Source organism: Panthera onca, chromosome B4, assembly GCF_046562875.1.
Source record: "Panthera onca isolate mPanOnc1 chromosome B4, mPanOnc1 haplotype 2, whole genome shotgun sequence".
NCBI lineage: Eukaryota > Metazoa > Chordata > Mammalia > Carnivora > Felidae > Panthera > Panthera onca.
The window spans coordinates 135,861,447-135,874,813 of NC_138345.1; the positions used below are offsets into that span (position 1 = coordinate 135,861,447).

Sequence of the window (13,367 nt, forward strand, 5' to 3'; positions counted from 1 at the left end):
CAGCTCTTCTTTACATGACGTCTGGCTTTCAATAAAAAGAAAGGAAATCTAGACCTGTCGACAAAAGATGAACTGACCCATCGCCAAGAGATACAGCAATCACCCGACGAGAGTCAGAGGAGGCTCCTTTTGTGGGGTCATCAGACAAGGACTTTCCAACAACTGTGGTTAACACGTCAGCGGACCGAGTAGAAAAGGTATGTAACTTGCACGAACAGAAGGGGTAGAGAGATGGAAGGCAGTTTTTGAAGATGCATGTCCTGGGGCGCCTGGGGGGCTCAGTTGGTTAAGCATCTGACTTCGGCTCAGGTCACGATCCCCTGGTTCGTGGGTTCGAGCTCCGCATCGGGCTCTGCGCTGACAGCTCAGCACCTGCTCGGGAGCCTCTCTCTCTCCCTCCCTCCCCCGCTTCCTCTCTCTCTCTCTCTCTCTCTCTCTCTCAAGGAACAGGGACAAGATGCCCCGTGTGAGGTGGGCCATTAGAGGCAAGCCACCGACCTGCTACCTGAGGGGGAAACAGAGGCAGCCAGGCAGAGCTGGGACGGGCCTGTGCTGCCAATGGGCAGCCTTTCTAGAGTCACCGAGGACAAGACCCCGAGGCCGAGGTGGGAGGCGTCCAGCCCCCACAACCAGGCCGAGCCACGGCGAACCGCCTGGCCGTGGGGCCGTGTGGAAGGGCCACGCCGGGCAAGCTGCGTGTGGAGGTGTCAGGGACTTCGAACAGCCTCCTGGCTCCGTCCCTCCTCCTCCCGTGTCTCTGACGGGGTGCTTTCTTCCTCTTTGGGGTCGGGCGCCCGGAGAAAGCGTGCACAAACTAGCAGATACCAGCACCAAGAGACGCTGGAAGACAGGTTAGCGCTCTCTTCGCAGTGTCGGGGGGGAAACCTCAGACGTAGAATCCCGTCCCCAGACTATCTCCTAAGGAGAAGGGTGAAGCAAGTGAGCTTCACGGAAGAAGAGTGAGCGGGAAGCAGGAGTGCATGGCGGATGTGGCTGCGGGCAGAGACCCAGGAGACCCCAACATCGCCCCCGCCCAGCCCCTCCACCCGCAGCACCCCACCCCTGTCCATGGCTCCCCTGCCCTTCGGGCTCCTGTGGTCCACTCACCCTTCTCCCGCACACCCGACCTCCTCTGCTCCCAGGCCCCGAGCCGCCTCCTCAGGGAGCCTTCCCTGACTGCCCTACGCAAAGGCTCCCTCCGCACCACCCTGGTTCCCACTCCCGGGGCCTCTGCGGCATTTATCACCAGCCAACACGCACGTCTCACTCACTCCCCCGCCCCTGAAAAAGCTCAGACCACGAGGGCAGATCTGTGGTGCCCACAGCAGCTCATCCAATGCAACATGCTCGCCGCTCCTGCTTCCGGAATGTTCCCTCCACCTGCATTGCTCTCTCCTGTCTCCTCTCAGTGGCAACTCCCACGACCCCAACGTCACGCCCTTAGGGAAACTGCCTTGACCCCTGGGTCCAGGCCCCCACTGCCGGCCCATCCTAGCGGGGAGCGGCTTGTAACGACATAAATAACGCACAGCTCTCCCCTCCGTGGATCCAAGCTCAAAGGAAGCAGGGAGCAGGCCCCCCTTCGTTGCTCAGGACCTAACATCACCACTGTGCACAGAGGGCCCCAGTAAGTGAACGAGCAGATGCGTGCCGCCTTCAGCCACTCAGTGCATCGTCAGGACAGACAGCTTTGTGCCGAACAACAGGCAGACGTGTCCTGTGAGCCAGGCCAGGGGATCGGGAGCTCAGGGTAGAGGCGGGGAGGCCAAAGTGGGGCATGGCCAGTTCCTCCAGCTACAGGTACGGTCAGGAAAGGCTTCGCTCGGCTTGGAGCCAGTCCTGAAGGAGGAGTTGGCGTGGCTAGATGTGAGGGGGCAGGGGTAGGGAGACAGCAGCGAGCGGGAGAGGCTGAACAGCCCGGCTGGAGGGGAAGGCATCGAGCTTAGGGAGTGTTGTGCGCTCCCATTTCATAGGGAAGGACAATGAAGCTCAGAGAGGTTGTGTAACTTGTCCAAGGTCACACAGCTGGACAAGCACAGAGGCAGAACTGAAACTCCCGCCTGTCTGCCTGAGAGACTGTTGGTTCTTTGCCTGTGTTCTTCTAGTGTCCTAGAGGTGTCTGTTTAAGAAACACCACGCTTGAGAGGTGCCCGGGGGGCTCAATCAGTTAAGCGTCTGACTCTTGATTTCGGCTCAGGCCATGATCTCATGGATCATGAGATCAGATTGAGCCCCACATTGGACTCTGCCCTGACAGCACAGAGCCTGTTTGGGATTCTCTGTCTCCTGTATCTGCCCCCTTGCATGCACTGTCTCTCTCTCTCTCTCTCTCTCAAAAATAAATAATAAAAAAAAAAAAGAAAAAAGAAACACCACACCTGAAATGGTCGGAAATGTCTGATCCTTCCTTTCCCTAACGTAGCTGTAAATATAGCTAAATCCTCACGCAATTACCAAGACTGACCGAAACTGCCTGACCGGGAGAGGCTCTCTCTGTGGGTCTCTCTTTTCTTAAGCAATATCCAAGTGGACCCAGTTCCCAGGCCTTTATACCACGCTTTCTGGGGAGCCACAAAGCCCCATCAGTTTCCAACTCCACCTGCTCAGAAAGTTGCTCTCCTTTTCTGAAAGGTTAATTACACCGGAAGTTTTCAAGGGAGCTGGTACTTCCCTGCTTACGGAGCTCAGTCATCCAAGAAAGCTGACCTCTCGGATTCACAATAGTTGGATGTTTTTCTTAGGATGAGATCGTTTTTAGAAGACATGAGATCTGTACTCAGATGCTGGTTAACACGGCTGGAACTGTCCCAGAATCTTCGGGGAACCCTTCTGAGTAGTGGCAGTTGGGGTCTAGACATGTTAAGGAGCCAAACTACTTCTGTGTCTCCCTGTACCACACCTTGTCCCACTGAACCAAGAAGGTCATGGCCCACGGGTCACACAAGGATCTTTGCTTCCTGCTTGCCAGCCTGTGTCCAGAAGCTCCCTTCTCAAACAGTACACAAGTTTTGCTAATCATCACCCAACTTAAACCATGGTTCTTATGCCAGATTTTGATGTCCTCGGTGATGCAGACTGTATTTGCGATGTCTCTGCATATTTTTAGAAGGCAGAATAAAAAAAAAAAGTATTTGATTTTGTTGCAGAGGCGGGGGCTGGGTGTGCCGGGGATGGTGAAGCTTTCTTGGTGGACGATTAAAATCAGATTCTCTGGTACAGGTGTTAGATATGCTAGCACATTACTAATTTATATCTATAATGAGAGTAACAGTTTACTCATTTAGATGAAATGAAAAATCTTCATTAGTAAAACCTTAGTTAGTTCGTCCCATAGAACCATAAACACAACTGGGTGAATCGTAAAGGTTCCCATCCATGTATAGTAATGGGGACGAGCGTTTGCAAACAGCGATCTCGCTCAGCTCTGACGATCTACGAGACCGAACTGGGGAAAAGCACTTTGATTCGGCTTAGCAAAAATGATCATGATGCTTTAAAAAGGTGCTATTTTAGGAAAGTGAAATCTGATGCTCGAATTCTTCATGTTAGTGAATTCGTTCTTTAGGGTGGGGAGTCCTGAGGCCTGGGTGGCGAGGGGCATCGAATGTGACCGTCTCCCTTCCATGTGAATACTCTCAGTTCTCATCCGGGAGCCCCTGAGAAAATGAGGCCTGAGGGTAGAGCGCCCCATCTTGCAGGGGGAGGGTGGCCTCTCCACCGGGAGCTGCAGGAAGCTACTCGGGCTGAGCCGGGGAAGGAGGGCGGTGGAGTACTTTCCGAAGTAGTTTGGATCTTGGTTTCCTCCTGAGTGACTCTGTGGCGCTAGGGCACCGGCTTGTTTGACAAGTGGGGAGGGCTTGCAGCAGTGTGTCTGCTGTCGGGGGCGGGGGGAGCTCTGCTTCCGTGCTCTGTGTCGCCCCAGCTGTTCGGCCACTGGACGGTGGGGGTGGGGAACGTGCACGCTAAACCCGCCACGCTATCCGTTCACCGGGCCTTGCTGAGCACCCGCTCTGTGCCGGGCTCTGTTTTGGCGTTTGGGCCACAGCGAGGAGCAAGCCACCCGGGGAACCGTCCCCCGGCACTAGCATTTAGTGTTACTAAAGTCGGGAAACTGCAAGGCAGGTCCTCCGGATGCCATCCTGCTGGCAGGCCCTGGGAGGCCACAAGGGGCCAAAGAAGCCCAGGGTGGCAGGTTGCCAGAGCTAAAAAGAGCACCACTGGTTTTTGAGGAGGGAGCCGCAGAGAATCCCTTCTGGGGGTTCTGTGTGGGGCAGCAGGGCCTCAGAGAGGGTGGCCTTGTCCAGCCTGTGCGGTGGGCACGTCACCGGCATGCCTGGGGTGGGATCCCCAGAGCATCCGGAAGTGCTAGCAACAGAACCAGGGAGAGGGAAGGGGAGGGGAGGCAGGGTGGCGGGAGGCCCAGAGCAACTCAGAGGCCCAGAGCAACAGGCTCTGAGCTGCCCCGTTCAGGTGTTGGGGGAAGACCGGCTGCCTCTTGGGGTCACACAAGCTCTGGGATTATCCAGGGAAGGAGAGGGAGAGTGGCCGCTGGAACCGAGTTTAATTTGATTTAAAAAATAAAAGTGACTGGGGCACTTGGGCAGTTCAGTTGGTTAAGCATCCAAATCTTGATTTCGGCTCAGGTCCCGATCTCATGGTTCATGAGATCAAGCCCCGTGTCAGGCTCTGTGCTGACAGTGCAGAGCCTGCTTGGGATTCTCTCTCTCTCTCTCTCTCTCTCTCTCTCTCTCTCTCTCTCTGTCACTCTCCCTCCCTCCCTCTCTCTCTGCCCCTCCCCTGCTTGCACACACGCTCTCGTGCGCTCGCTCTCTCTCTCAATAAACTTTAAAAAATAAAGAAAAAAAGTGACATAATTTGCACCCCGATCGAAAAGTTGCAAGTCTTACTTGTCAAACAGAAAACTCCTTCAATGAGATTGAAAACAAAACAGTAACGACAACACCCCCTGCTCCGCTCCCAAGCCTTCAAGTATTCTAAACTCTCCATGCCCTGGGGAACGGTTGGCCGGGCACTCATACGTTAGGATGAGGAACCAAATGCATTTCTTACTTGCTCATCAGTCAGAACTTGCACGTGGCGAGCACAAAGAGCCCTGAATTCGTCCCTGGAGGCGGTGTTCGTTTTCATGGTGTCGAAGTTGTCAAACTCCTGAGCAATCGCACAGTAACAGGAGCCCACTGCCTTGTGGATCCGAGCCAGGAGCTCCTGGTGTGCTGTTTCCTTGGGAGTCGTGGGTGGTGGGCCTTGGGGCATTTTCTCGGCCCACTCGGCAGCAGTCTGGGCAAAGCAGAAAGGAAGATTGATTCACTTAATAAATTATAAATCATCTCGTGGCTCTGGGCCCCGGGGGAGCCCCAACCAGAGGTTCAGACCTGGCTGACGGGGAAGCCTGGGCTCACCGACCATGGAAGAAGGAGCAAAAGTGAGTCAGTGCCACCAGGCAGGCTGCATGCAGAGTCGGCCCGGGGAGGGCGGGACTTTGTCCTCATCGGTTCACTCACTCGGTCTGTCTTTTGGTCCATTTCACAAACACACAGCGAGTGTCTGCTCTGAGGTAAGGGGCGGAACACGGGGTATGTCTCTGGACTGCTTTTATTTCCTGACATTAGTGCAGTGGATTTATACTTACAGCGGTTAGAATCTGAAAGGCAGGTTTCGATGGCCGTTACTACGTGATGCTGCAGCGCCACTGTGGGCTAAGTGTTCCCTTAAGCCCCAGATTTCTCAAGGCTCACAGAGACTGAGTCACGGCGAGGGCAGAATTTGTGGGGTCGGAGGCAGAGGCGGGCAGAGGACCAGACCCCTAGCATTCTACACCTCTCCCTGGGCAGCGCGCCTGCGGGTTGAGGCCTCAGGACGCTGTCCATGGTGCCAGGGAGCCCCGACGAAGGGCTAGCAGCAACCTGGGCTCGGGGACCCCCTTCTGGAGGGAGGAGGAATGGGCTCTGGGGAAAGAGGGGCAGAGGAGGACCTTCTTAGTGTATGTTTAGGCTTCTGGGCTGGCAAGAGGGCTTGGGCAAGGTGAGCGGGAGGGGTCTGGGGAAGACCACAGCCCACGTTCTGCACATGCTGATGCCCACAATGGCGGACAGGCGGGACAGCAGGTGGGCCAGTCAGGAGCACAGACTGAGCTCACAATGAAGCCAGACTTGGGGGACCGGGGCTCAGAGGGCAGCTGCGTCCCGAGCCTCCTGAGAGGGGACAGCGCTCAGGGATGCAGTCCTCGCATCACCTACTTGCTGCAGTCAGGAAAAAGCCCCCCACAACCAGACCCGTGGCCCTGCATCAGCAGCTCAGCAATTCGGGTTTGAGGAAGGGGTGAGGCTGGAGGTGGGAGGGGACACCGGGCTCCGTGAGAACCCACAGGTGACGACGCACAAGAGCTGTCCCCGGAACCAGGGTGGACTCTGAAATACGCTGCACTGCCTCCCTCAAACCCCGCCGTGCCTGTCAGCTGCAGCACCTCTCATGACGCACGGCGCTGTGCTGAGACCTTTACGAGATTTTCACGACTAATCCCCCCCCGAAAACGGTCATGTCTCATTTTCAGCAATATATGTACCATGCGTTACTATCCTTCAGGACAGATCATAATGTTACTTTATGAAGTCGGGTCAAACACAGAGTGCTGCTGCAAATATCTTCAAAAATGTACCCACACTACACTCGGACCACAGCCTGTCTCATCTTCAACCGCCGAAAGGTTAAAAGGAGCTTTTAAATACGCCCTCTTGGAGACATTCAAGGCAAATGAATGCCTTTCCTTTTTCATTCTAGAAACTAAGAGTGATGTTACTGATGCGGATGATACACGTTCCAACAGTTAAAGTTCACCTCCCATAGCTAAGCATGTGGCTAGCCCCCCAAACGTCCCAAGGGGTGCTGGTGTTCAGATTGCAAAGGGAGCCCCGCCCCCCCGATGGAGGGTCACGCTCAGACTGCATCCTCACACTTGTCACTCCTTTGTGTCCCGAGAAGGATGGGCCCCAGGTGGACGTAACTGGAAAGAACACGGGTGGACAATCTACAATCTAGCACCAGAAGGTGGGAGCCCTGAGTCTGACGCTAGACTCTCCCTCTAACACACTGTGTGGCCCCATGCAAGCCACTAGCCCCTTCTGCCTCGGTCTCCTCATCCATCAGGGCAGAGTAAAGGTGACATGACATGATATATGTCAGTGCTCTCTGAAAGTGTTAAAACGCACAGCAAATGGGAAGTACTACTCTTCTAGCAACAGGTATAGAAGAATTCTCACCAGGCGGATTACGCAACCTTAGGTTAATATGGTTTTAGCTCCAGAGGAAACTGAATCGTTTTTAAGCAAAATATAGATTACTAAATTTAACTTGAGTATTAGAAAGGTCTGAATAGACAGGTAACCATAAAAGAAACTGAAAAGGCTCTTATAAGATCTCCCATCTATTATTAAAAAGGTGCCAAGCCTAGCTGATTTTAAGGGCAAGCTGAATCTCACTTTTATGCAATAGATAATTTTTATGTAAGTCAAATTGTTCCAGCACACGGACAGGAATACATAGTATTCCAGCTCGTTATATATCTCCCTAAATACCTAAATATGGTAAACACTTGAAATAAAAAATGTGAACCAACCTAATTTGTGGACATTAATGTGAAGACATTAAAACATTTTTTAAAAGACCATCAGAGATATTTAGCACCATCGTCCTTTTTTTAAATAAAAAATCAACTAGGATTTATTCCAAGTGTACGAGTCCTCTAAGAATTAGCAAATCTTGCGACACCTGGGTGGCTCAGTCGGTTGAACGTCCGACTTCTGCTGAGGTCATGATCTCGCAGTTTGAATTCAAGCCCCACGTCGGGCTCTGTGCTGATAGCTCAGAGCCTGGAGCCTGCTTCGGATTCTGTCTCTCTCTCTCTCTCTGCTCCACCCCCATTTGCCTTCTGTCGGTCTGTCTCTCTCTCAAAAATAAACATTAAAAACATTTTAATGAATTAGCAAATCTTTCAATTCCTTACATTAGGTCACATACTGACAGATGGCAAAAAGGCATTAACAAAATTCAGCAGCTCTTCCTGATAGAAATGGTATAGAATAGAATACAATCGATAAACCACATAGAAATAAAACGAAGACTTTATGTGTAATACTCCCTCCCTATAAGAGAATATTAGTCAGATGCCATCTGCAAACATATTAAATGGGTGACAAAGCGTTAAAGTCAGAAACATGATAGGCATGCTCACTGTCAGTTCTAGGATTCACATTTTTAGAGACTCCAGCTTTTGAAATAAGACAAGAAGATGAAATAAACGGCATAAATGTTGAAAGACAAGATTCATCCTTATTTGTGGATGTGACTGCACAAGTAGGAAGTTCAAGACAATGAGGAAAGTGCCTGCAATGAAGCCAAAAATGCAAAAAAGCAAGACCATTTTGGGGGCAGTAATTATAACTCATTAGAAATTGTGTTGTGAAAACAACACACGTTTACATTAGTGACAAGCTCCTGAGTATCTTGGGAGAAATTTCATATGCAAGAGTAAGGTATACAGAGACAGCTGTGCACGTTCTGGCGGGGGGAGGGGTAGAAAGCAAGGATGGAATGGCAAAGGGACGTGCACTGTGATCCCAGATGTGAAGACTGCATTTCAAAAGGTCTTCTCAAATTATAAATACAAGTTAATAAAATCCTAAGAAACATCTCAATGGATGGGGTGCCTGGGTGGCTCGGTGGGTTGAGCGTCTGACTTCGGCTCAGGTCATGATCTCACGGTTTGTGAGTTCGAGCCCTGTGTCGGGCTCTGTGCTGACAGCTCGGAGCCTGGAGCCTGCTTCCGATTCTGTGTCTCTCTCTCTCTCTCTCTCTGCCCCTCCCCCGCTCATGCTCTGTCTCTCTCTCTCTCTCTCTCTGTCAAAAATGAATAAACATAAAAAATGTTTAAACCATTAGACACGGGGCGCCTGGGTGGCTCAGTCAGTTAAGCCTCCGACTTCAGCTCAGGTCACGATCTCACGGTCCGTGAGTTCGAGCCCCGCGTCGGGCTCTGGGCTGATGGCTCGGAGCCTGGAGCCTGCTTCCGATTCTGTGTCTCCCTCTCTCTCTGCCCCTCCCCCGTTCATGCTCTGTCTCTCTCTGTTTCAAAAATAAATAAATGTTAAAAAAAAAATTAAAAAAAAAATAAACCATTAGACACATGGACATTAAAGTTGATACGGAAAAATAAATATAGAGAATAGCCGCGACATTTTTGGGAAAGGCAAGTAATCAAGCCTTTGACCTGCTGGATATTAAAATGTCATAAACGTGCTATGATCAGAGTAGCGTAGCTGGTCTCGGACCATGCCAGTAAATCCGTGGCCACCTGCTCGGGCCGTTGATGGGTGGGAAACAGGCCTCTGCTGTGGCTGGGCCATGACGTCAAGGCTACTGAAGGAGCGGGGAACGGCGTGGCTGACCCCAAGTCAGCTCTGGGTCAAGAGCGGTCCTCGCAAGCAAGAAAGAACATCCGAGCTTCGCCAAGCAAAGTTCCTTCTTCTCTCCTGACTCGTCAACTTCAAACCATCGGCCTCCCGAGGTCTCCACCTCCGCAAATGGAGCACGTGCTCCGAGGAGCTCGGGCCCGGAGTCACCTGCGAAAGACCTACCCCCACTCCCTAACCGCCCACGATCCCAACGGAAGTTGACTCTCCATTCTCACCTCCTGGTCCAAGCCACCATCATCTCTTGCACAGATTACTGCAACTGTCTCCCTGCTTCCACGCGCAGCCATCGCCCTCTGTGGATGACCTTTTTAAAGTGCACACGCACCTGTACACACACCCCCCCCCCCCCCAAGCACTAACACTCGTTCCCTCGACGGAGTGGTAGGCGAGGGCAGAGCCATCATTAAAAAGCCATCGTCCCTCTCTTCTGAGAATGATCTTTTTAAGGTGTACATCAGGTCAAGCAAAACTCTCAAAAGGTTTCCCCTGTTGCCCAGAGTAACAGGCAGAGCTTCACAATGGCCCTCCCTGACTTGCCCTCATTACCCTCTGACCTCGCCTCTGTGACGGTCTTCCTTGCTCACTCTGCTCAGAGCCACCAGGCCTCTTGCTTTGCTTCAAACACAGCCAGCGCCTTTCTGCCTCAGGGCCTTTGCACTTGCCGTTTGCAGACTTCCCTCAAAGTCTTTAGAACATGTTTAGAACCACCCTCCACACTCCCTCTCCCCTGTCCTCGCTGGTGTTCTGTGGTGCTTTTTGTTCTCCGATCCCCTGTGTGTTTATTCCCTAATTGTCTTCTTCACCCCAACAGAAGATAAACCTCATGAAGGCAAGGGCCCTAGTCTTTTGTTCACTGCTGAATCCCCCACTGACTTGGCACACAGCAGGGTCTTATGCTTGTTCAAAGAAAGAACGGATAAGCAATGCACCCACGGAACGGAAAATGTCACGACCAATGCAACGAACGAACTGGTGGGATCCTTGTGGGCCACTCGGGGCAGTGGCCCTGAACCTACGGTTAAAAGTCTCTGACCTTGTCACGATGCAAAGCAGAGGAAATGAAAATGAGACCCGACTGTTTTCTTTTAACAAACTGGCACATTTTTTGACTGATGAGCTCAATGCTGGAACAGGCAGAATAAGGGATCTAAAGCCGTAACGAGTTCCTGTGACCCAGCACCTCTCCTTTCAGGACTCTCCTTAAGGAAAGAAACACAGTGACCTCATGGAATTATGATCATTACAGGATTATTTACAAAATTTACGAGACGGAGAAAAATACTGGCGACAATTTGGATGTCTGACATCGGGGCAACGGTTAAATAAGATATGATATTTCTATAGGATGGATTACAATGCAGCTATTTACAGTCTTTTAAGGAATTATTTAACGATACGGTAAAAACGTCTGTGACGTACTAAGTGGAAAAGAACCATAAAATGGTCCAAGTGATCACATAAACACAGACACAAGACACAGACACACGAATATTAGTGCTTGCTCTCTGGGTGGAGAGGTAAGGGAAGACAGAGTCAGGAGGACGACGGGAACTCCCCAGCCAGGAGTCCTGCCGCCCCCGGGGGTCAGGGGTCCTGAGGTCCGGGGCTTGGGACAGTCTGGTTGTGAACGGTGCTGCTGAGAGCCTGGGCAGGGAGCCCTGCTCAGTGGGACAGCCCTGGATGTGAATGCGACCCCTGCTCTCCACCTGTGCACGCGTCTGAGTGATGCCTGACTCCCAGAGCCCTGTGCTCACACGGGTGAGCACCTGTGCTGGTGCACTCGCAGAGAATGAACGCGGAATGCACGCCCTCGAGTACTGTATGGAGTCTCACCAACACCCGTGGGACATCTGCTGTGTGCCAGGCGCTCTTCCGGATACTGGGGAGGCGGAGGTTAAGAAGTAATCCTTTGAAAAAGTCTCTGCCCAGGGGGAGTCTCGAGGGGGGGACAGAGAGAGACCGGGGCGAAGTCTCGGGGGCGAGCGGGGATCCTAAGCGGGTCGTGTGCTCTGAGAAGGAGGCACCCTGCCAGGGACGTAGCTGGGCCTCCCTGAGGAGGAGGGACTGAGCTGGGAGGCAAGGAAAGGCAGGGGCAAGTCAGCCAAAGACCCAGAGCTGGAGGCCACGTCCTCACACGGCAAGGTCGGGAGGCTGGGGAATGCCCGGGGTCGGAAAGAGACAAAGGCGCTGGCCCGCAGATTCCGGGCTCTTTGCGCACATGCCCCCCACCCCCCCACCCAGCCCTCCCCCGGGCCGGGGACACACGCGGGCACTTCCCAAGGAGAACAGAAGCGGCACAATTTCGTGGCCAACACACAAGAGTGTGGGTGACTGAAACTTCTCACCAAGGTGGATTTGCTGCCCGAGGGAAATACTCTTTTCCTGCCTGCAGCAATAATTACTGCGTGTTCGCTGTCGAAAACTTAGCAATGACAAAAAGGGTACGAAGAACACACGAGGATCACCAATAACGCCACCCCCAGCGGCACCACCGTCATCACCTCGGTGCCCAGGGATGTGCCACGGACCTGGAGGTCCCCGGGCCCGCGGCCACTCCGCACGCCACGCTGCCCAGGGCACCCACCGGCCTCTGAAGGGCAGAGCCTCCTGGCTCTTCCGTCAGGGCGCTTAGGAGCCGAATCCGTTAGGCACCCGCATTCTGGTTCCCATCCCTGCTTTTTAACAAAGCCGCTCAGCCACCGCCAGCCTCGCTCCGAGGGACTGAAGACGCCAGGGAAGAACAGATGGCTCTTGGTCTGGCGCGTCTGTGTCCTGGCGCTTCTCACGTGATCATTATATCTGAATGGGGGAAAGAAATGGTGCTTTTTCTATAACTAGAAGGAATGTGTCTCCTAATCAGAAAGGACACCGCTATCTTGAGATGCAAATGTCACTTTCCGATACTAGCTACGCTTCCCATAAAAGGCACCCTCACCCGGCACAGCAATCGTAGCCGCAGCACCAAGAGCTACACAGGGAAGGAATCGGGTGCCGGGCGCCCACCTTCGTCCACACCGTTGTCTGGAACGGGAGCCGCGGGGCCCGCACCTCGGTGCTCCAGCCCTCGACGGCTCATCTGACAACTGTATGCATGCCTGGCTGTGCCGGGTACTGTTTAAATGCAAAGAAGAAAAAGAAACAAAAAAAAAAAGTGGAATCCTGTACACCATAGGTCTGACCCTGCTGGAGAATGATTTATATGTTTCGAAGGAATTTTCCCTCATTTACCCAAGGGTACTCATGGAGCCTTGTTTTACCCATTGTCCCTCTTGATGTTGCAGAGAAATACCGTCCCCCACTGCCACAAAGAAAATTCCTGGTCCCTGTTGGCGAAGCATATAAAAGAAATAACGTCCCAATACATGAAGTATACAATCCTCACAGAGCCTGCAAATAACTTGGAGTGCTTCAGTTTCAAACATATCCACGTATCTCACTTAGTAAAAACCAAGTCCCGGCTTTACAACATAAACCTGTGGTTCCAAATCTAGCCATTGCTCAGGATCCCCCAAGAGCTGCCCAGTGGGTGGGAGTCAGAGGGAAGCAGTGTGTTGGGGCAGGTCGGAGGGAGGAAGTCTAGGGGGGTCCGAGGGAGGCAGCCTGGGTGCGGGAGACCAGAGGGAAGAAGTCTAAGTTGAGGGGGTCAAAGAGAAGCGAGCGTGGACCTACGCAGAATTCATTTGGAGCCCATCCCTTTGGCCCAGCTTCAGGGCTCCTCTCCCTCTTCCAGGCTGATGTCTCTGCCACTGTCTTGGGCCCTCACACAGCCATTGGCTGAAGACATGGGGAGAGCCTTGTAGGCACAGCGCTGGGATCCCCAGCCCGTGGCTCATCCTCCCCGCTCAGGCCAGGGCCATCTCTGGGCCCCTGCACGAGCAC

General features: G+C 52.9%; 1 protein-coding gene across 9 annotated transcripts in view; it reads right to left on the minus strand.

The window, feature by feature from the left end:
- The window catches only part of EFCAB6 (EF-hand calcium binding domain 6), a 244,332-nt gene that overhangs the window by 15,329 nt on the left and 215,636 nt on the right, over positions 1-13,367 (minus strand). For all 9 annotated transcript variants that reach the window (XM_078449363.2, XM_078449359.2, XM_078449361.2 and 6 more), the window contains one exon: positions 5,071-5,298. In XM_078449363.2, the coding sequence (XP_078305489.2) occupies positions 5,071-5,298 (228 nt within the window). The remainder of the gene's footprint in view (positions 1-5,070; positions 5,299-13,367) is intronic.